The 23,746-nt window shown below is 34.7% G+C and overlaps 1 protein-coding gene across 3 annotated transcripts in view; it reads right to left on the bottom strand.

Moving 5' to 3' along the window:
* Positions 1–23,746, bottom strand: part of BRINP3 (BMP/retinoic acid inducible neural specific 3) — a 454,878-nt gene that overhangs the window by 420,899 nt on the left and 10,233 nt on the right. For all 3 annotated transcript variants that reach the window (XM_043924282.1, XM_043924284.1, XM_043924283.1), the window contains exon 2: positions 9,503–9,788. In XM_043924282.1, coding sequence (XP_043780217.1) covers positions 9,503–9,738 — 236 coding nt within the window. In that variant the 5' untranslated portion in view covers positions 9,739–9,788. The remainder of the gene's footprint in view (positions 1–9,502; positions 9,789–23,746) is intronic.

Here is a 23,746-nt window from a genome sequence, read left to right as displayed (position 1 = left end):
TTTATACCTAATATTTTAAAAGTTGGAAATTTTTTAAAATACTGCAATTAAATAGCAATTGCATCCCTGTACACTGGGTCATTTCAGTCATGTCCGACTCTTTGCAAACCTATGGACTGTAGCCCATGAGGCTCCTCTATCCATGGGATTCTCCAGGCAAGGATACAGGAGTGCATTGCCATGCCCTCCTCCAGGCAGATCTTCTTGACCCACGGATCAAACCTGAATCTCTTAGGTCTCCTGCATTGGCAGGCAGATTCTTTACCACTAGCACCATTACTTTTATATTAAAACAAAGAAGACATAATAAGTTCCATTTTAGGACCTTTTCTTACTTACAATGAGAAATACAATGCTAAAGACTTTTTTTTCATAACAGTCATTCTAAATACACACACACACACTCTCAAGAAATAAGCCAAGGAAACTCTTTAAAAACTATTATTACTCAGCTTTTTCACTTGAGTTTTAAACTTTGCATTTTTGGAATAGTGCCCAGTTTAAAAAAAAAAAAATGCATGTTAGCAATTCAAAATCCACAGAGCAATGATAACAAGAGGAAACAATACTGATAATGTTGGCAATTAAATTGATAAGAAGATCACAGAGACAAGAGTAGTAAAGAATTAGAGTGCTTGGTTAGATGAAACTAGAGAAATAAATAATCAAATAATGTATTTGTCTGAATGCCAAAAAATCATAATTGTTATTTTCTCCTCTATAAATAATTGTATGAACTAGGAATTCTGTTCATTTTTTTCAATATAACAGAAACAAATGTGACTGTACTTTAAGCTAAATATTATTATTTATAAATGCGTTTAATTGTTGCAAAGCATGTATTTTACTTATCATGAGGCTATATACAATCCCCATTAAGAACTAGCTTTTCTAAAATTTCATTATAACTCCTAAAGCCTTGAATTAATATTTCCATTTTCTTCCTCACTGAAATTTTCCCAGTGTCAACTAAAGGATACAAAGTATGAATTCATATGCAGATTCAATTGTGAATTAGAATTGAATACCAAAAATTAAAATTTGTTTTAAGGTTTATTGTCAAAATTGGAGATGTAATTAGAATTGTTGAGTAGATATATTAAGTTATTTATGTATAAACTCACTAGCTAGAATACTCTCCTTAATTTACCACTGAACGGTATTGTGCTAACAGACTAATGGAAGGGTTTATGGAAAATCAACCAACTAGGAAAACTAGCTTCCTCACGATAGCCCCTACAGTATGCAAAACAGAAAAGAACTGAAGTAATGAGGACAATGGAAGTTATTGCAAAATTTAGGTTTAGGTACCCATGAACACAGAGTAATCTGAGAGATTTTTAGATATTACTTTTAAAAAGTATTTATAAGTGACTTTTGCAAAAGACAAAAGGCTGCAGATAGGAGAATTAACCATAATTGATTTTCATTTTCATGCTTATCAATTTGTTTCAATATTTTCCCATTTTGCTTTTGGGATTGCTAACCCTGAAGTTTATAACTCAAAGGATCTTTAGAAATCTAGAGCATCCTTAATTTTACAAAATAGAATACTGAAGCCTGAGAAATTAACTTACAAGCCTGAGGTTAAAAAGTTTGGTTAGTGACGAAGAATCAATTCAAGTCTCCTCGCTTACATTCAAGAGGGTATATTTTCAATGAGATGAGCTTGATTTTGAAACCAAGCAGCCCAAATGTAAAGTGAGCAACTAGGCAAACAGAAATAAAGAAATAAGATGAGGTATATAAAATTTAAAAAATAAAATAGAAACTAGAAAGGTCCTGCCTCCAAGGCACTCATATCTCAGAGGAGACAACAGGTAATTTTAGAGCAGTATCAAAGGTACAAGGACAGATATTCAAGGGTAGGAGGGGTAAACAAAAGGGAAAAGGGTTTAAGTTTTTATTTTGCTAACCTTAAACTGGGAATTATTTTAAGAGGGTTGGTGATTAAATGACATAACCTGTAAAAGCATAATCACTTAATAAAACCACAGTATTTAGTTCCATCTTTACTCCTTTCTTAGTCTAAACTATATGGATGTTTCATTTGTTGTTGCTGTTTAGTAGCTAAATTGCATCCAACTCTTTTGCAACCCCATGGATTGTAGCCCACCAGGCTCCTTCTGTTCTATGGAAATTTTCAGGCAAGAATACTGGTGAGGGTTTCCATTTCTTTCTCCAGGGAATCTTCCCGACCCAGGGGTTGAACCAATGTCTCCTGCGTTGATAAGCGGATTCTTTACCGCTGAGCCATCAGGGAAGATATACATGCTCCATAAAACACTATTATCCTCTAGAGAGTGTCATATGGATTTTAATATATTAGATCATTTTTTTTTTTTACATTTTATGGGCTTTTCTGTTAGGTGCAATTTTGTTTTAGGTAACTTTGCTATAAGTAGCATATTTAAGTAAATGTTTTACTCCAGCTATTTTTGGAGCTTGAAATATTTACATTCATGACATTAACTATATTTTTCTGTAGCCATCTTGTTTTAAGTTATGTTTATCATTTTTATTTAACCTTTAAATTTTTATATGTTTGTTTTTATATGTAGCAAGGACATTTAAAATGTAATGCTGATTTTTTATATCTACCCTTAAAGTTTGCAGTAATATTCAGACTTATTTTCCCAGTTCCTATTTTTAGAATTTAAATAAATATAAATTTTACCACTCCACTTAAATGCTACAAACATAGATTTCACTGCATTCTGGGCTCTTCCCTTTCCTGTTCCAAATTTACTTCTGGGCATCTTTGTCACTGATACATAATTGTTGATGTCAGTAATCACTTATTTCCTCCTAGACTGGCCAGATGTTGCAAATAAAACATGCAAGTAGAAAAAGTGGGGTGTAAATAAACAAATTGTTTTTTAGTATAAGTATGTCCCAAATATGGCATGCTGTGCTGTGCTTAATTGTGTCCAACTCTTTGTGACCACATGGACTGTAGCTCACCAGGCTCCTCTGTCCATGGGGATTCTCCAGGCAAGAATACCAGCATGGATTGTCATGCCCTCCTCACAGGGGATCTTCCCAACCCAGGGATTGAACCCAGGTCTCCTGCATTGCAGATGGATTCTTTACCATCTAAGACACCAGGAAAGTCCAAGAATACTGGAGTGAGTAGCCAGTCACTTCTCCAGGGGATCTTGGGTCATGCCTATCTGCCAAAATCTCTACCTACCACACTATTCTTGGGAACTACCATCTCCAAATATCATGGAACAGAGAGAAATTGAAAACTTACACTCTGGTTACATCACAAGGCAGAGTTGTGCAGGAGAGAGACAACTTCATAGCTCCTATTTGGAGCCAACTCTGGGTTTCTGAGCAGGTAGCTGATAGTAATGATATAATTCCCAACTGTATTTACAGTAAGTGTCATCTCTGTCAAGACTACTGGGCTTGCTCTATCTTAAGCATTAAAATATATTTGCTAATCACTGATTCATATAACCATTAAAATGTTTCTCATCTCTGTCAAGACCACTGGGCTTGCTCTGTCTTAAGCATTAAAATATATTTGCTAATCACTGATTCATATAACCATTAAAATGCTTCTCATATTCTGGCACAAAGTTGAATACCAACTAAGTTACTGTGTTATGAGCTTTCAACGCCCCTGAATATTCATTGGAAGGACTGATGCTGAAGCTGAAACTCCAATACTTTGGCCACCTGATGTGAAGAGCTGACTAATTAGAAAAGACCCTGATGTTGGAAAAGATTGAAGGCAGGAGGAAAAGGGGACAATAGAGGATGAGATGGTTGGATATCATCACCAACTCAGTGGACATGAGTTTGAGTAAACTCCTGGAGTTGGTGATGGACAGGGAGGCCTGGCATGCTGCAGTCCATGGGGTGGCAAAGAGTCAGACATGACTGAGCAACTGAACTGTTGAATTTACACTAGTTTGAATAGAAAATTTAAAGTGATGCTATAAAGAACTGCTATATTGAAGACATTTTAAACCAGAATCTCCTTTTTTCTTTAAAAAACATTTACATTCTTAATGTTCTTTTGTAAATGACATCATGATTACCATATTATTTATATCACTAATAAATACCTGGCCAATTTATATTCTGATGAAAAAATACTTATATCAATTATATGTGGTACATAGAAAACCTTCCCAAAACTTAGAGGCTTAGAGAAAGATTTGGTGTTTGCTTATTAATGATTCCATGAATGAATGACCATTATGAGCTGGGCTCAGCTGTCTGGTTCTTCCAGTATGCCTGATCACTAATGTGGTTTTCAGTTTTCTACCAGATCAGCTAGGTCTGAATATCCTGGGATGGCCCCACTTCCTCATGCGGTGATTGTTTCTGTCTGGGGGCTGTCAGGTCCGAAGCACATTATCTGGCCTGTTCCTCTCTGCTCTGGGTGGTTTCTTCTGCTCTGTCGGTCTAGACTGAACTTCTTCAAAGGTTGTTTTCAGATCTGATTCAGTGCAAGGCAAGTGCACAGACACTTTTATAAGCTTCTACTTGCATCATATTTGCTGATGCCACACTGACAAAAGAAGGCAAAGGCCAAGCCCAAAGTCAATAGTGGGGAAAATATGCAAAGTCGGAGAGATTGGGAGATCTGAGTCACCAGGAGATGTGACTGTAACAATCTAATGCAATTTTATTAGATCTCTGGCAAATAAATCAAGGATATATTTATTGAACAAACCTGACTAATAAATGTGAACATAGAAAGATGTAAGTTGTGCAATGGATTTGTTTTTATATATTAGAAGGTTTAATTCCAAAGACGTGGTCAATTATCTATGCAAACTTTTGTTTTTACTTAATTGTGGTAAAATGATTAATGAATTTAATTTCAAAAGTATGGGTTTTAATTATTTTTTAATATGTCTGCTGTTTACTACTGATAGTAGTACTGATACTACTTAAAATCTCTGGGTGGTAACTTTTTGAAATTGATATAGTATCATCAATAAAAGGCTACAGTAAAAATTACATATTAAAAAAATGGAAGGTCTTTGTAAGCAACAAGGAAAAATTTGATATTTGTACAGAAATGCATGTATATGTACCAAAATATAATTTTGTATCAGAGCACATATTACTCACATAATTAAACATTTCTATAGAATACAAAAGGGCTTAATAAGCTTTAATATTGAATTTGCAGATAACTCAAAGAAAAAAATAAATCTACTTAATCTGAGGATTCCAGTTTTTTAGTTCAAAGCTGACACAATATGTATTTACTTATTAAATGATTATGAAATGCAAAATCCATATGAATAATTGTCTAAAATGTTTAGAGTCTATACGTGAGTGTAACAACTAAGCAGTTTAAAAAATTGAGTATTGTTATTATTTTAGAGATCACTCATTTTCCCTTAAAAATCCCATCCTTCTCCCGTCCTCATGGAGATAACTGCTATCTTGACTTTTATTATAGTCCTCTCCTTGGGGATTTTTTTAGGTTTTACCAACCATGTTTAGGTATGCATATCTAAATATAATTTACTTTTACCTGTTTTGTGAATTTCGTGTAATAGAATCAGACTATGTGTAAATGTTTCCTGTATTATGCTTCTTGAACTTAACATTCTGCTTGGGAGATTCATCCAGGATCCTGCTGGTGGCTACACTCTTGTTAATGTTAATATACGTGAATTGATCAGGGTTTTTGGTTGTTTAATGCTTTGAACTCTAAGAAATACTTACATATCTGAAAGTGTTTTCCTCTGTTTTTCTCCTAGAAATTTAATATTTTTGCCTTTCTTATTTAGATTTTTATTCCCTATAAAGTAGATTTGTGAATGTGGTACTGGAAAGAGATCTCATCTCTATTTTTCTCATGTGTGTACTGTCAGTCATTCAGTCATGGAGGACTCTTTGTGGCCCCATGGACTATAGCTGACCAGGCTCTTCTGTCCACAGGATTTTCCAGGCAAGAATACTGGAGTAGGTTGTCATTTCCTCCTACTAAGAAGATCCTAAGAGGATCTTTCCAACCCAGGAACTGAACCCACGTGTCTTGCATCTCCTGCATTGCAGTTGGATTCATTACGACTGAGCCATCTAGAAGCTCTGCTTTCCACACATGGCTACGTAAACTGGAGAACCATTTATTCAAAACTCTCCCCTCCCCCACACACTATTTCATTATACCCCTGTCATGAAGTGTCCATACACTTACTTTTTTCCTAGACTATGTTATCCCTTCCAAGTCATTCTTTAAATATAATTTTTCTCAGGGAACATTACCAAGAAGACCAATAAGGCATCATATTTATCCCTATTGTCTCTTATTCTCACTCAAATTTTGCTTTGAAAAATCGCTCTGAGGAAGCAAGCCAAGTTGTAGTAAAATGATACATAGTAATATTATTCTTTAAAGTTATAGGAAAAGCATCATTACTTCCCCCCATGATTTTCTCACACATGTGGTTAAACAAAGAATGGTAGAAGTTGGTGGGGGAGAGACTTTAATTTTCTAGCAAAGTATATGAAGATTTATACATGTGAAATATCTTTTTTGTGGGATAAAAATCACCGTCTATTTTATCTTAGAATTCACAACCCTGGTTCACGATAATGGTGTCAGAAATACTAAAAGCGTGTCCCTTGTTCAGAGCCCCTGTCATTTTATTAAAAGGATGAGGATTTCTGTGGTCTGGAAGAAATGATGTATTTGCTGGTGGGCCTACTGCCTGAGGGTGTTTCTAGACCATAATAACTGCCATCACAGGCTTCCATTTATTCAGGGGCCAAGTGTGCTCCTCATGGGGCAAAATTTCTCCAGGCATACTCCACTTTCTGAAAGTGAGAACCCTTACTTAAAATGCTTACCCTAAGTCCCATTATCAATCTTTAGCTAAAATATAGTTTAAAATCCAATCTTTAATACTTAACCAAATGACAATTTAAGTGTTAGCAACCTCATTCTAGGTCTTCAATTCAATGATCTGCTCATAGAGTAATCACTTCATACTTTTAATGTAGCTTCAGAATAAAACCTAAAAATATAATATACTTCAATTTAAAAATAAGACTTGATAGTTGACACAAATGCACACTATCAAGAAAATAATGGTGGTTCCTTTCACTTTAAGTCCTAACTATGATTCTAGCAGTGATCAGTTGTTATGCTCTTGTTGTTCTATATTTGAGGTGAAAAGAAAAATATGTTACTGGAAAAGAAGATAAAATGAAGACTGACAACTGAAAGGAATTTGACCTAATTATTCAGGCTTAGTGTGTTATACATTTATAACTAAAGCATTTCAGATATTATGTCAATGCAATAACTTGCAAAAAGAAGATTATGACAGTAATAAGCACCTATAGAATTTGATCACTTTTCAAAATGATGTGGTCCCTTAACATGATAAATTTAGTGCTTAATAGTGAAAAATACTAATTTTCCACCTTTGTGTCTTAGATATTCACTAGTTCTGTAATTAAACATTTATGAAACATAAATCTCTAAGACTGATTAAGACAAATATTAAAAACAGAGGTAAGAACTAAACAAAGCCAGAAAGACATCCTAATCTTTGAATTTAGATTCTTGAGTTCTCAAAAATAAGGTCAACTTCACTAGGAAAAACTCATACCCATATAACCATCTATTATATCAAACAGATAGGTAGATAGCATTCTCTGAAATGTGAGGAAATACTCAGACAGATGAAATATCTCACAGTGCCAAGGCAAATGGAATCTTCGTGAGTATACTATACCATTCATTTTATAGCAACCATCACTGATCATAGCATCATCAGCCAATGCGTCAAAGGTTACAGAAGTTGTAGTCTGGTCCAAGCAGAAGGACAGGGACATCTTATTCCATTGTTTATAAAGAAACAATTCCCATTTACGTTTATTCAAACCACAACAGTAAAAACATAAGGATGAGGAGTAGAGAGTTACTGAAGGTCTTTATGAATAGAGAAACATGAAGACAACAGGGAATGCATGAACCCTACAAACCAATCCCAAGGCATTGTTTTCTTTATTACCTTTCACTGTGGTGATCCAGAGATTGCCTCTTTCATTCAGCCAAGAACCTCTGTACACATGTCAAGCCATGTTTGCAACTCACAGCCAATCAATCAATAATCCAAAGCTCACAGTCACACACAAGACAACACCTCAGACCTCCCAACAGAGATGCCACAGATTATGGAGACATGCTCTGGCATCCATCTGTTTGAGAGACTGTTAAAAATTTTTCTGCAGAATGCTGAAATAGAAGACAGTCTCACTCTCTGAAATTTAATAGCTTCACTCAGTCTGTGAAAGAAAGCTGGCTAAACCCACAAAAACATGTAAAAATGATTATAACTGGAATCATAATATATTGACTGCTTCCTGGAGCATTTCAGAAAGGAAATCTTTAATATTTGTCATTTCATCTACTAAAGTAGAATAATTCTTTTTTGCAGACTTGTGACAGTGTCCTGGCCGCCTGGAATAAAGGCACACACACGCACATAGAGCGAGAATTGTGTGATGCCTTACAGAACATGTTCAGTACACCCTCAGTCTCTTCTGTAAATATGCATGGCTGATCGGATCTATACATTTCTCAGAATGCTATATGAAAGACTACATACAGATCAGAAGCACAGTGCCCTCTGGTGCGCATTTAACATAAAATAAAATATTTATGTAACAGGAACTACACAGATACAGACACCAATACAAAACAAAATGTTGCTTCTGCATGCATTCTAAACCAATCACTGGGAATTGTAAACTTCTATCATGAAAAAACAAACCGAACCGATAACCTTCATAAAATGTTCTTTATGGCATAGATCAATGCAATCTAACCCATTCAGGCAACCACTTGTATACCCCTCTACTTAATGGATTCACTGCACTTGTGGGAAGCAAGCAGTCTGACAGATTTAATATATGACTCCTTTTGTGTAACTTATTTAGATTCACGCTTAGAAGAGCAGTGAAAGTTAAAGGCCATATATCTCAATCTCTTCCTTTTTCTTGGCCCTTGCTCCCAAATCCTATTTATGTGCATTTCCTTTTTTATCCCATGGCCATTTCCTCCAGCTTCTGAATGTGCAATTACCTTGAAGGTAAAAAATGATGAGCTGACTCAACTGCTCAGTGATTCCTAGAAGATACCATTTCCATTTAAGCTAAAAAAGGTAACAAAGCATGGTGCAAGGTAGAAAGGAAATGCCATTCAAGAAATTCCGATTTAAAATTTTGAGTATTTAAAACGATAAACATAGCCTCACATGAACTGAAATTTACAGCAGGGTAGCAGTGTAGAATTTGGGAGTGGTACACAAGTGGTCACCTTTATCCAGTTTTTCTGGAAGAAGTTGCATCTACAAGAAATACTTTGCAATAACCAGAAAACCTTACCGTGGTGAATGGCAATTAATAACCCTTCATATAAAACCCTTTCCCATCTGAAACTTGCCCTTACAGCAACTTACTTATCCACCACCTTCAAGGAAGGTGCCATTGCTTTCCCTTTGCTTCATACCTGTATATCTTGTATCTTGTGCTAAATCCCTGCCGGCTTCTGTCCACAAAATCTGTGTATTCCTGTGAACGATGGAAGGGTCCCTTATCAGAGAGGAGCCAGTCGAAGGGGCTTGTGGCATGCTGATCCGAAACAGCAGCAACCGCTAAAACCCAGCAATGAAGACTCAGTGCTATCCACTCCCATGGAGCCATCAGAGAGAACAATTCAGCACCAGCTCTGCTTCGCCATATCATGCTTCCACTGGGGACTTAGAGCCTTCATTCTCTTAGCTTTCCCTCAACACCTAGACAAAATACACAGGCAATTAGTTAGCCCCTGGAAGGTTCTTTTCTAGCAGTTAAGGTGCTGAGGTGGAAAATCCTTTTTTAAAAGTCTAATACCATTGTCTCAAATTAGATGATAGCAAAAGTCAACCGCAAGTAGTACACCAAAATGATTTCTTTTTTTCCAGAGCTCTTTCATGCTTAGGTTTCTTTATTTGTTGGAAAATAAGTCACCGAGTTCCAACAAACCTTGGCAGGGCAACATCATACAGTGGAACACTAAAGCCCACTCTGAGCAGCGATCATCAGAAATTTTCACTCATAATTACTTTTTCAGCATAAATGTTTTACAACACTGAACAGTTTCAAAAGAAACACTGGATATGTTTATTTAATAAATTCTGTTTTAAATTTTAACACTACATGTATTTTATCCTTTACTTCTTTTAGAGAAAGGCTTTAAATTAATTAAAATTATCCATAATATAGATAAACTAAGATGGAATGGAACTGTGGGTCTTAGAATACATAAATAATTTTGTGTGTGTTTATGCATATGCCATTTATCTATCTCTATATTTAGATAGATGGATGAGTGTGAGGGTGGGTAGGACTGGGAGTAAGCAAGTTTATTCAGATATTTTTCCATTATTCTGATAGGGAAAAACTTTCCTGATTATTTAAACAGAATCATAATTAAAAATTTCTAGGACTCTGGAAGATTTAAATGTGCATCTGTGTCTTATTCAAAAGATAAATAAGTATATCAATAAAATTCATATACACACACAAAACAATGCAGATTATATATAAACTATGAAAATACATACACTAATTTTATAGGCATTCAAAACTCAAGTAACAAAAGGCATCATCCCAGTGCGGTACAGTGTAATGACTTTACACAAAACAACTGAAACAATATCTATATGTTATGCAAAATATTCTACAAATATCTGAATTCAATTTTACTTTCCATCTCACCAAACCTTTTCAATATTATTATTTATAGCACATAAAACTCTGCAGTAGATAAATTCTGACTAGCAAGAAAGTTTGATTGTGAGCATTTTTGGTCAATAAAATCTCTTTTAGGGAGCAATCAAAATGCATAGTATTAAGTAAAATATTTTAACTATAATGGTTGCCATATTTCCTTGGTGTTAGGTTAAACTGATTGACAAGCTTAATTTGCTTTTAGTTATAAACTTTAATTCATAATTTAATCTTAAACTATTTCAATATGGGAGATATACCACAATTTTGCAACTAAAAAGTATCTCAAAACAATGATATGATATGATTGACCTAGGTCATCAGATTCAATTTCAGCCTCTATATAATTATAAGGTCCAATTTCCACACACTATCTAATTCACCCCAATATTATGAGTTGTTTCTGTGGTAATTTAAAATGTGATAACTAAAAAATGACCTCATCTGTAAACAATGTGGGACACCTTACAAGTGACGATGTTTTAAAAATGATTTATCATAAGAAAGGACAATATCATATAATAAAAAGATTTTGGAATAGGAGTTAAAAGACACTGAATCTCCATTAATTATTTGTATAAACATAACACTGTCAAATGATTCAGGTCATAACTTCCAGTTCTGATTAAGAAAATAGATTTTTCTTCCATATTGTTTTTCTTATGTGGAAGCTATACCATTTACTTTAAAAACAATATATTTCATTTTTATTCATAAACTAAGAATTATTATTATGTATAATGGTAAAGTATAACACATCAATGACTAACAAATATTTATCTTTGTGAAACACATTTTTTATTTTGTTGATCAAATATATTCAAATAAACAACACAATCATTGCTACCAAAAAGTTGTATTTTCTTACCTAAAATATCTAGAATAGCACCTAGCATGTAGTAAGGACATTAGGAGTGTTTTAAAGCATATTTTATACTGGTACAAAATCATATAATTATACACCATCAAATTAAATCCAATTCTTTAAGGTCAAGCACATGATTTTGTTAAGACACAGCATGTTATTAACATAAAAGTAGGATATGATTGACCCAGATGGCACTTAAGGTACAATCCTAAAATTCTGTAATTTTTTAGTATATAATTACCCAGAATGACTGCTTTTAATATTTTCTTTACAAATAGGTTGAAGATGTGTCAAGATCTTCATAACTCTTACTTTTAATACATAGGAAGATGGAAAGATTTTCTTAAGTTATGTACAGGGAAACTGCCTAAAAATGTTAGTGTTATATTTATTTGTGTTTCTTCAACTTCTGATATGTGTACATGTTTCCCACTTCTCTTTAGAAATGAGTTTTTCTGACAAAACAGTTTATTAGCACATGGGAATAAGAATCCTGCCTAAATTTAAGTAATTTGGAGGATCTATAGAAATCATTATATTATAATGATATATTATAATGATATTATAATCATTTTATTATAATGATATAATCATTATAATAGAATGACATTATAATGATATAATCATTCTATTATAATGATTCAGCAGTACAGAATCCACCTGCCAATGCAGGAAACACAGGTTCAATCCCTGGTCAGAAAGATCCCCTGGAGAAGGAAATGGCAACCCACTCCAGCATTCTTGCCCAGGAAATCCCCATGGACAGAGAAGCCTGGCTTGCTAGAATCCGTGAGGTCACAGAGTCGGATACAACTCAGCAACTAAATAACAGCAACGACAATGGCCCAAATATGATACCTAACAGTTCTATCGAAGTCTTCGTTAAGAAATAACGTTGAAGAGTTACAAAACAAGAAGACAAGTAGAGTTAAAATACATTAACACATTATTATATTTAGGCTTTCAAAAATCCTGAGAACAAGTCACCATTAGGCTCCATATTCACGAACAAAAGGACATCATTAACCTGATTTTTCACAAAAGCAGGTAAAGGCACATGTGAATTACCCTTGTACATGAGTACTAATTTTAAAATTATTACTGAATTGTCTTTATTATAATATGATAACTTTGTGAGCTATATTACCAATGGCAAAAGTAATGAGTAGAATTCTTTGAGGATATTTGGAAGTCACAAGTAAACAGCTAAACTCAGAGGTACTAATAGGAAAATAAATCATGAGGTATAATGAAAGTGAAAATTATAAATAATTCGTCAGTTCCATTCCCTGCAGTGCAGGGATAGTACAAAATGATCTTAAGTTTACTATTCCTAAATAAATGCCTAGTGAGTGAAAGTCGCTCAGTCATGTCTGACACTCTGTGACCCCATGGACTGTACAGTTCACGGAATTCTCCAGGCCAGAATGCTGGAGTGGGTAGCCATTCCCTTTTCCAGGGAATCTTCCCAATCCAGGGATCAAACCCAGGTCTTCTGTATTGCAGGTGTATTCTTTACCAGCTGAGTCACCAGGGAAGCCCAAACAGATTTCTGTTCTCTTTTTCTTGTTGTTTATAAGTCATTTCCGACTTTTCTGCCACCCCAAGGCATAAATACCTAAGAGAGCAATTAAGGAAATAACAGTGTCAATGCACAATACTTTACGGAACATGTAAGGGTATATTTTATGACTAATAAAAGAGATTTAGGGTAAAAAAATGTATTAAAAACAAAAACATGAATTTATATTAAAAAGCAGCATTGATCTAGATTCCCTTTTCATAAAATAAAAGAAAGTAAGACTATTGAAATATCATACTATTTAAAAATATATATTTAGTACATGGTCTACTTGTAACAAATTATATCTTATAAATAAAATTTAGTGAGATTATCAATTCACATGACATTATTATTACTTGTAAATACCTAATGGCCTTGGGAATCTACTCAGAAAAAACACACTGAGAATATGTTACCTACTTAGTAATATATACTAATACTTGTAATACACAATAAATACACAAAATATGACATATATATATACATATTCTAGTATATTAAATTACTATAATCCATAATTAAATTCCATAATATTCCAGGGTAGTGGTGCACTACTTTTACCTAAAATGTTGACATCTCATGTGTATTTGAAATTCATAGAATACTGAAATTTGTAAAATAAAATATGTTCTATCATATGACAGGTGAATTTCTAATATGACTGAAACTACAAAAATGAAAAGCAGATTAAGAATCACTGATACAGACTTATTACCCTTTAGAATCATTAGTCAAATCATTTAAGGGTCATCATTTAAACCATATTAATTCATTATCCAATATCTAGTTGGTATTCCAATGTTAATGATTCCTATTTATTAAAAATTAACATTTCATGCTACATGATTGCTTTTACATCTGCATTTGGACCTATTTTTACTAAATGTCCAAAGTATTTTCTGAGGGAGAAAAGTCCACTTAGGGCCTTATGAATACAAAGAAGTTTCATAAATAATTGTGTCAAAGATATTTCTTTTTTTATTTTGAAAAATGTACAGAAAACCTAAGAGACTAGTAAACACATATATCCTTCAACTAGAAAACCAATTGTTTATATTTTAACACATATTGTAGTCAGTATTTTTCTCTTTTTTTATCTCAATCCCTTATAGATTGTTTTGTATGAAACAAAAATCTAAAGAAAATTGCCTAATTTGCCTAGGACAAAGGCCCCTTCTAAATTTCTCAGTCTGAGCAACTACTGCATTGCTCTATGAAGTAGCTTCTTAACATGCATAATCGCTAATTTTAAAATTTATAAATATAAATATTTGAATCATCAAAATAAAGTCTCCAATTCCCAGAGTAATAGCATTCATTTAAAAAGCCACATTCTCCCAAATAATGAAATGTAATATATTATCTATCAAGTATAAATATTTATATTTATATATTAAATATTTTAAAAATCTATCAAGTATAAAAAGAATCATTTTATTATAAAATAAGCATATTTGTATAAAATAGTTCCAAATTCCATTAGCATACAGCATACTATCATCTTGTGCGTGTGCATGCTGTCACTTCAGTCATGTTTGACTCTTTTTGACCCTATGGACTCCATGGGAGTCTCTGGGCAAGAATACTGGAGTGGGTTCCCATGTCCTCCTCCAGGGGATCTTTTCGACCAGGGATTGAACCCTCATCTCTTACATCTCTGCATTTGCAGATGGGTTCTCTACCAATAGTGCCACTTTCAAACTCCCATTATTATCTTATCATATATTATATAATATATGGGAATTATTTTATTATATATTGAAATAAATGTTAGTTCTGGATGAAATAAATGTTAGCTCTGAATGAAATAAATGTTAGCTCTAAATAACTGTTAAATATAACATTGTATAAGTAAATAAGTGATGGAAAAGTTGAAACATATTTCAACTGTAAATATTTAATAGTTTTTCCACATTTATTCATTGTTTGTATTCCTACTAAATATAGAAACAAAACACAAAGGAGTAACTCTTATCCATCATTTACAATGTACAAAACACTCTGATATGTTTTGAGATGGATGTAAACCCTAGTGGCCACGAAAAATACCACTTCTGTCCTTAGTAATTTAGAATTAACTGAGGAATGCCATATGTAAGGCAGACATAGACATCTCTGTCAGAAACAGATACCTCTGTCAACTGAAAATCAACATTCTTCCATTTGTTTCTTATTCTAGCGCCTTATCTTACAAATGATATTTCCATTCACTCAGATCTACTTTTCCTTACCTCTGAGTTCCAGAATTCTAAGAGTTCTTCCTCCTGTTGTGAGGGAAAGGTTGATGACCAAAACTACCCGCCTCTGACAGGAACAGGGATAACCACCAGCCTGAGCCTGTCTCTCAAAAGGAAAACACAGGCTGAAAACTAACCAGAAGAATTTCCGAGCGGCTGAAAGGAGGGACCACTCCAGCTCACAGTAAGTCTCATAAAACTCACCCAGGAGAATTCTTGGGAGGGGCTAGGAGGAGGAGGGAGGAGACTATAGGTCCTACTAACCTCCCAGAATCTGTATGAATTTATCTGTATGTATTTATGACAGTAGTGTCATAAATGGTCATCCTAACACCGATGTGACTCTCTCCAACCTGTCTTAACTGCAGAGCTACCTCACTAAAAAATAAATAAGTAAATAAATAAATTTGAGCTTGCAACACTTTTTTTTTCCCCACTCTGTAATCATGAGGTCTTTCCCGATGATTAGGCAGTTAAGAATCCACCTGCAATACAGAAGCCGCAGGAGACACAGATTGGATCCCTGGGTGGGAAAGATCCCCTGGAGGAGGGCATGGCAACCCGCTCTAGGTTTCTGGAGAATCCCCATGGACAGAGGAGCCTGGAAGGCTACAGACCATAGGGTCACAATGATTTGGACATGACTGAAGCAGCCTAGCACACACAGACACGTGATCATGATGTTGCCTCTGGATAATATCCAAACTCTTAAGAAAATTTATAAAACTCTTCCTCGGCTTCCCTGGTGTCTCAGTGGCAAAGAATTCACCTGCCAATGCAGGAGACAAGGGTTCGATCCCTAATTTAGGAAGACCCCACAAGCCTCTGAGCAACCAAGCCCATGCACCACAACTACTGAAGCTTGTGCGTCCTAGAGCCTGTGCTCTGCAACGAGAAGCCACCACAATGAGAGGCTCACAAATCACAACTGCAGCAACTCGCTGCAACTAGAGAAACCCGTTGTAGCAACAAATATCTAGCACAGCCAAATAAATAAATAATTTTCTTAAGTGTCTTCCTTTGTTTAACTTCATTCAAACCCCATGCCGTGTATATGCCGCCACCATTATCAACCAAACATCAACTCTGTTCCAGTCTTAATTTTATTCCACAAATTTTCCTCACTTTCTCCCTATCCTCAGCACCTCTGCTTATGTAGTTTATTCCACCTGAACCATGATTTCCACCTGGACCTCTTCACCTGCCCAAACCCAACCCTATCTCTGAACTTCAGACGAGGTTGTGACTTCCTCCACAAGGCCTCTGTGTGACCCTTCCAGGTTAACCAGTCATAGTTTATGAAGCCATTACTTCATCTATTATAGCACATTAACACTGCATATTTATCTGTGTAATGTCTATTTGCCTGCATATCTCCCCTGCCCCCAATTAGACTTCGTTTTAGGAGGATAATAATTGTTCCTAGTTTAACGGCAACTGAGTCCAGTTAGCAAAGTGTCTGAAATAAAATTGTTTAATAAGTATAGTTTGAGTGAATGAATAAATGATGATTAATTAAGTACTAAATTGAGGTGCAATTAATGTGATACAGATGGCAAGGTTAAGAAAACTTCTTCAATGTGGAAAAAAAAATGTTTTATGGAGGAGTTTGCAACTGACCTATGCCTCAGGATGGCACTGGCTTTGCTAGTTGAGAAAAGACAGAAATGGAGTTCTGAGGTCAGAGTTCCTGTGTTCAAACCGTAATCATAAACGACATGTTCAAGCAGTACCAAAGCAAAGCATGCTTAATGTTCAAAAATTGTGAAGAACAAGGATCTGAAAGCACCATTATTAATTACTGGCTGTAGATAGAAATATAAGGTATTCTCATGATCACACACACAATTGTGGAAAGCTAGGAAACTTTTCATTGATGTTCCATTATTCAAGGTTTCAAAAGATAGACCAAATGAATGAGAGGTCACGGGTAAAGTCAAACACAAATCCTCTTCTCACTAATGAGTGCAATGTGTCACACCACATAGTAACGGCTGCATTTAAAGAATAATAATATAGATACAACAGTGGAATGGGTTGCTCCTTGCTTTGGGAGGTAGAGGATGGGGAGAAGACTGATGATGAAAATGACATGCTATATTTAATTTCTTCACAACAAAGTAAACGTATATTAAGCTCTTTTGATATGCCATGCATTTTGCCAATGTTTCCTCTTTTGCCTCCGAGATGTACAGTGTGGCATGTTTTATTATCACCATTTACTTATTTAGATGACTGAAGTTCAAGGTGAAAGAACATGCAGCAGAACAAGGGTTCAAGCACTTCTCTTGAACTTAAACTGAAAACCGTGTTCTCTGTTAGACCATACCACAACCAAACTAGAACTAATTGCATATTGGAAGTTATTTATTAGGATTTTCGTTGCCACTTAGTGAAGTGCTTTTGAACAAAGTAAAATCTTTAAATGGACAATATAAATAATAAAAATACAAAATAAAATGAAAATGGGATCATTTTATCTCAGGCAATTATAAGCAAGTGATCTGAGTAACTACATATTATGAATTTTCATAATATAGGTTTTCATATGATGGCTTTTCAAAGCATGTCTGCTCCGTATACTTTAATGTTTTCAATAAAGATTATAGCTTAATCAACTAAATGTTACTCAGTTTAATATCTTTTAAGATGTACTATAAACTAAAAAACAAAAATCAGAAAACTAAGGTTTTCAGAGTATATGTGTTATTTATTGAGTTAAAAGTATAATCATGGTCAGATAGATTTAACTTACCTATCTGATCCTCAGAGATATTACAAGATTAATCTAATAGTCTGATTACTCAATCTGATTATAAGTTGCTTTACAGTATAACAAAAAGAAAAAAAAAAAACCACTATCCAACATACAGAAAACAGAACTGGTGTCTCAAGATGGGAGACATAATATCATTTCAGAGGAATGAGATGACTTCAATATTTTGTTGAAATGCAGTCATAAATTGTTGTATAAGGTCAGTTTTCTTATGTTCTCAAACATACCAGATAATGACAAGAATATGAGGATCATTTCTAACAAGTATTATTTGAAAGAACAATAGTGTGAAAACTCAAGACTACAGCTAAAAATATACATATATTTATATATTATAGTTACATTAGCAAGGAAGATCCCTGGATATAACAAAAATAATTTTAAGGGTATAGCTTTTCATGAACACCAATTAAACTCAAGTATTAAATTTGACCTATTCAAACATGCATGCATAATATGACACATCATCTTCCTATATGCATGTACATACAAATTACCATCTTTGAATGCTCATGAACTATATCTAGTACATAGTCAAATTTAATAAAGGAATGAGAGTATCATTATTCAGTGATTTACATCATCTCTTTGTAATGATGCATTAATTTATGACTTCAATTCTAGTTATGATCTATAATTTTAGATTTCAAATGGCCTAAAATTGCTCTACCTTAATCTAGACATTGTTTATTTAAAGGTATTGATTTTTTTTAATATTTATTTAGTGACAGACTTTATTTTTTTGGGCTCCAAAATCACTGCAGATGGTGACTGTAGCCATGAAATTAAAAGATGCTTATTCCTTGCAAGAAAAATTATGACCAATATAGACAACATATTAAAAAGCAGACATCACTTTGCCAACAAAGGTCCATCTAGTCAAAGCTTTGCTTTTTCCAGTAGTCATGTATGGATATGAGAACTGGACTATAAAGTTGAGCACTGAAAAATTGATGCTTTTGAACTGTGGTGTTGGAGAAGACTCTTGAGAGTTTTCTTGGACTGTAAGAAGATCCAACCAGTCCATTCTAAAGGGAATCAGTCCTGAATATTCATTGGAAGGACTGATGCTGAGGCTGAAACTCCAATCCTTTGGCTACCTGATGCAAAGAACTGACTCATTAAAAAAGACCCTGATGCTGGGAAAGATTGAAGGCAGGAGGAGAAAGGGACGACAGAGGATGAGATGGTTGGATGGCATCACCGACTCAATGGACATGAGTTTCAGCAAGCTCCGGGAGTTGGTGACTGACAGGGAAGCCTGGCGTGCTGCAGTCCATGGGGTCGCAAAGAGTCAGATATGACTGAGCAACTGAAATGAACTGAACTGAACTGATGCCAAGTCTTAGCTGCAGCATGTGAGATCTTCTAGTTTCCTGACTACAGATCAAACTTGGGGTTTCCGCATTGTGAGCACAGCCTTAGCCACTGAACCACCAGGGAAATCCCTAAAGATATTGAATTTTTAAATAATCCAGTGGAGTAGGTAGGATTTTAAGGAACCCAATATTCATGGGTAGGATTTTGCCACTCTCTTTTCCATACTTCACCAGATGTACAGAGAAGGCATTGCTTTATCTTAGTGCACCTGTTGAAGTAAACAGTAATATGTTGAAATGGAAAGAAAGTCATTCTGACTCTTAGCTATGCAATTTATTACTGGGTTTATATAAGAATTAAATCCAAAATTAAGTTCTTCTTTTCCTTATGAATTCCTAATTCTTGCATTTTTCCCTTAAACAAATTTATAAAAAGTAACACTGATCCTTGAAGAAAAAGGAAAAAAAAGCCATTCAATTCCAGACATCACAAAAATCTCACGTTCTCCACTCAGAGATGACAGAAATAATGGAATGCACTGATTTGAATTAGCAATTCTCTTTGAATTTTAAAAACAATTGTTTCAGTGGGTTAATAACTACTTTAAATTATTTTCAATATGTTTGTTGGAAATTATTAAAATAATTGCATACTGGATGGATTTTCATTCATCTTCTAAAAATTTACAATGTACTAATATTATCCTCTTAACCACCTTAGTTTATGGCCAAATGATGAAGGATCTGCTGGCATAGGAACCCGGGGAGCCCCTCATGTCTATCTAACACACTGTCATGCACATTGTAAGGTTTTGGAACATGTGCTGAACTGAATTCCTTCTTATTTTATTGAAAATATATGAGCTGCTTCATTAGGTACTGCTTACACTAGCAAGAGAGTGTCATGATATTAATATGCTATAATACATTATTATCGTACTTTCTCACTATTCTTCTTCTAAAAAAGTTGAGCTTTCTTGTTTTAAATCACATTGTTAAGACTGGACTGAGAAGTGAATCTTCTTAGTCATTTAACTCTGCTAAACCTCTATTCCAGAGGGCACTTGTCGTTATTTATTTTATTTAGCTGATGGAGCAATACAGTGCCTCTGAATTACAGCTTTAAGTGTTTTCCATCTTAATGAGGGTTAGTATTCCTCTGAGGAGGGTATATTGCAGAGGGAACTAATCTCCTGCTTGATTCTGTCAATACAATCTTGTCCTACCAATAAAGAGGAAGTTAAATGCTACTACCTAATGGTAGAACTGATTAGAAAAAATGAACAGAAAGTGAGTTCCATTCTGTAATTCTGTCCAGAACATAGGAGACATTATTCTTAAAAGCCCAAAGTTCAAGAGTCACTTGCTTTATCTTTACAGTTTAAATATAAAATATGTTGGTGTTTAGATATAAGTGATCAGAGAAAAAAAATCATGGTAAGATTCAGATTGTACTCAATTTTCATCCAAAAGGCAAGTGGTCAGAGACTGAAGAGCAAAATTCAAATGGAAGATATTTAGAATAGTATTTCTAGATTAAAAATCTAATTTTAAAGTAAAATATGAGGGATGCTTCAGAAACCTTATTATAATTAGCATCTTTGACTACCAAAACTGAGAAACAGAAGACAGTCTAAAATAAAGATTTAAAATAATCTATGTACAGGAATGAAGTGGAAATAATGGTACCAGACATCTGGATTTAATATGGTTACTATAACTGGAAACACGGTTCTGCTTTTTCTGGCATGCTTCAATAATAAAAAGCATTCTGGCTTGTGAGGCGGACAAAGTGCTTCTTGTCAGTAAAAGAATTCTGCCACAAAAATGCAAATTTATAGGGAATCTGATGAAAAAATTTAATTGAAAAAAACATACTCTGTGCAAATTCATGCACGTGCAAAGATAATAAACCTTTTGCTCCTGCCTTTAAGGACAGTGGCCTCAGTTACAGTTTTGCAAAGTTTCAGAAATGCTTTATAAAAAATATATATTTATGGTGATCCTGAGTAAAAATTGAAAGTATGATACTAACTTGTTGCTTAGCTAAGGTATCTGTACTATTGTTGATAAAGGCTCAATGATGTATTTTAAGACTAAAACATAACTGGGATGAAGTTCAGAAATCTTGGAGTTTGGTAACCAAATGGACAATAAATCTCTTGCTCTTTAATAAGACTAAATCTTGCTTTGAAGTTAACCAGGTCTAGAAGGTGAAAAGAGCTTTTGAGTTAGAAGTGTCTATACTGAGAAACACAAATAGAAGTGTATAATCTGAAGTCTCACACACACACACAACACAAATAGTACATGTAAGGAAGTTCCAAAGAAAGTTTAATAAGATTATTAAAAAGTTTTTTCAAAGAACCTGATTGTTTCAGCCATAGAAAACTCTTTTAAAATTTCAAAATAATAATATTCAGTTTCTTTTTATTCATTTGCAAGGAAGTGAAAATATTCGAACTTCCAGCATAAGTCAGGGCTTCCCTCGTCGCTCAGTTGGTAAAGAATCTGCCTGCAGTGCAGGAGACCCGGGTTCGATTCCTGGGTTGGGAAGATCCCCTGGAGAAGAAAATCGCAACCCACTCCAGTATTCGTGCCTGGAGAATCTCATGGATAGAGGAGCCTGGCAGGTTACAGTCCATGGGGTCCCAAGAGTCGGACACGACTTAGCGATAAAACCACCACCACCAACCTAAGAGAGTGTGGTTATAAACATTGTCAGTGAACTCCTAAACTTATCTTCTAATTCTAGTTATAGGGACCATTCAATTTACAGGATAATAACTCCTATAATACTGCAATAATTTCTGAAATTCCTGTAATAATGTAATAATTAATTCCAGTATAAACAACATGAGGCAGTGATTTGTGTTATTTGATTCACTAATGCGTCTATGTGAAACTTCCCCGGTGGCTCAGAAGTTAAAGCGTCTGCCTCCAAATGCGGGAGACCCGGGTTCGATCCCTGGGTCGGGAAGATCCCCTGGAGACGGAAATGGTAACCCACTCCGGTATTCTTGCCTGGAGAATCCAATGGACGGAGGAGCCTGGTAGGCTACAGTCCACGGGGTCGCAAAGAGTCGGACACGACTGAGCGACTTCACTTTCTTTCTTTCTAATGCATCTATGCTGTGTGCTGTGCTATGCTTAGTCGCTCAGCCATGTCCAACTTTTTGACATCCCATGGACTGCAGCCCACCAGGCTCCTCTGTCTATGGGGATTCTCCAGGCAAGAATACTGGAGTGGGTTGCCAGGCCCTCTTGCAGGGGATCTTCCCAACCCAGGGATCGAACCAGGTCTCCTGTATTGCAGGTGGATTCTTCACCATCTGAGCTACCAGGAATATATCTGTACCACCAACAAAAGAACCAGAAACAGGGAAAGTCCTCAATAAATACAAGATGAAATGAGAAAATTAAATTTGTAAAGTGAATTTTTGCAAAGTTAATCTGATTTTCCATTCACTGTAAGTCCTAAAAATCAAAAGGTATAAGCCATTGAAAATGTTTCCACTAAAAAACAGCTAACAATGAAACACGAATCACCACAGAATCAGATGTGAACTAAATCATTATGACTTTATTTGCAGAACCATCCTTGTTCTTCCATGTCTCTTTAATAGTTATCCTTTAATATTTTAGGTAGAAAATACATTTTTTACTGACCTATCTGTATCCTGAGGAATTTGACAACCATCTTTTCCCCTTAAAGAGAATTATATTTACAATATCAAACTGGACATGTGTGAAAATACAAGTGATCAAGCATTAAATTTGCCTTGTGGATTAATTCAAAGCATACTTCAAATAGCAAAAAAAAATCAAAATAAAAAGATAAGCCTCTTAAGCACAATTGTATCTTTTCATTGTTATATTCCCAAGCTTTACCCTAGTGCACTCAACTGATCAGACATCCAATAAATACTTCTTTAAAAACAACCAAAAATAACAAAAAGATGTGATCTACAACAAACAAACCAATCTAGCAGTAAGCAGTTACATCTTTGTCTGCTGTTTTCCAATTTCTTCTGAACCACCATCTAATAAATCGTGTCAGAACATTTGTGTTACTGTTGCTTAGTCATTAAGTTGTGCCCAACACTTTTGCGACTCCGTGAACTATAGCCTGCCAGGCTCCTCTGTCCATGGGATTTCCCAGGCAAGAATACTGAAGAGGGTGGCCATTCCCTTTGCTAATTCAGAACTCTGGGTATT

This window comes from Cervus elaphus, chromosome 14 (genome assembly GCF_910594005.1).
Source record: "Cervus elaphus chromosome 14, mCerEla1.1, whole genome shotgun sequence".
NCBI lineage: Eukaryota > Metazoa > Chordata > Mammalia > Artiodactyla > Cervidae > Cervus > Cervus elaphus.
The sequence above is the reverse complement of the archived record's forward strand: the minus strand, read 5'-3'. Positions and strand labels throughout refer to the sequence as shown.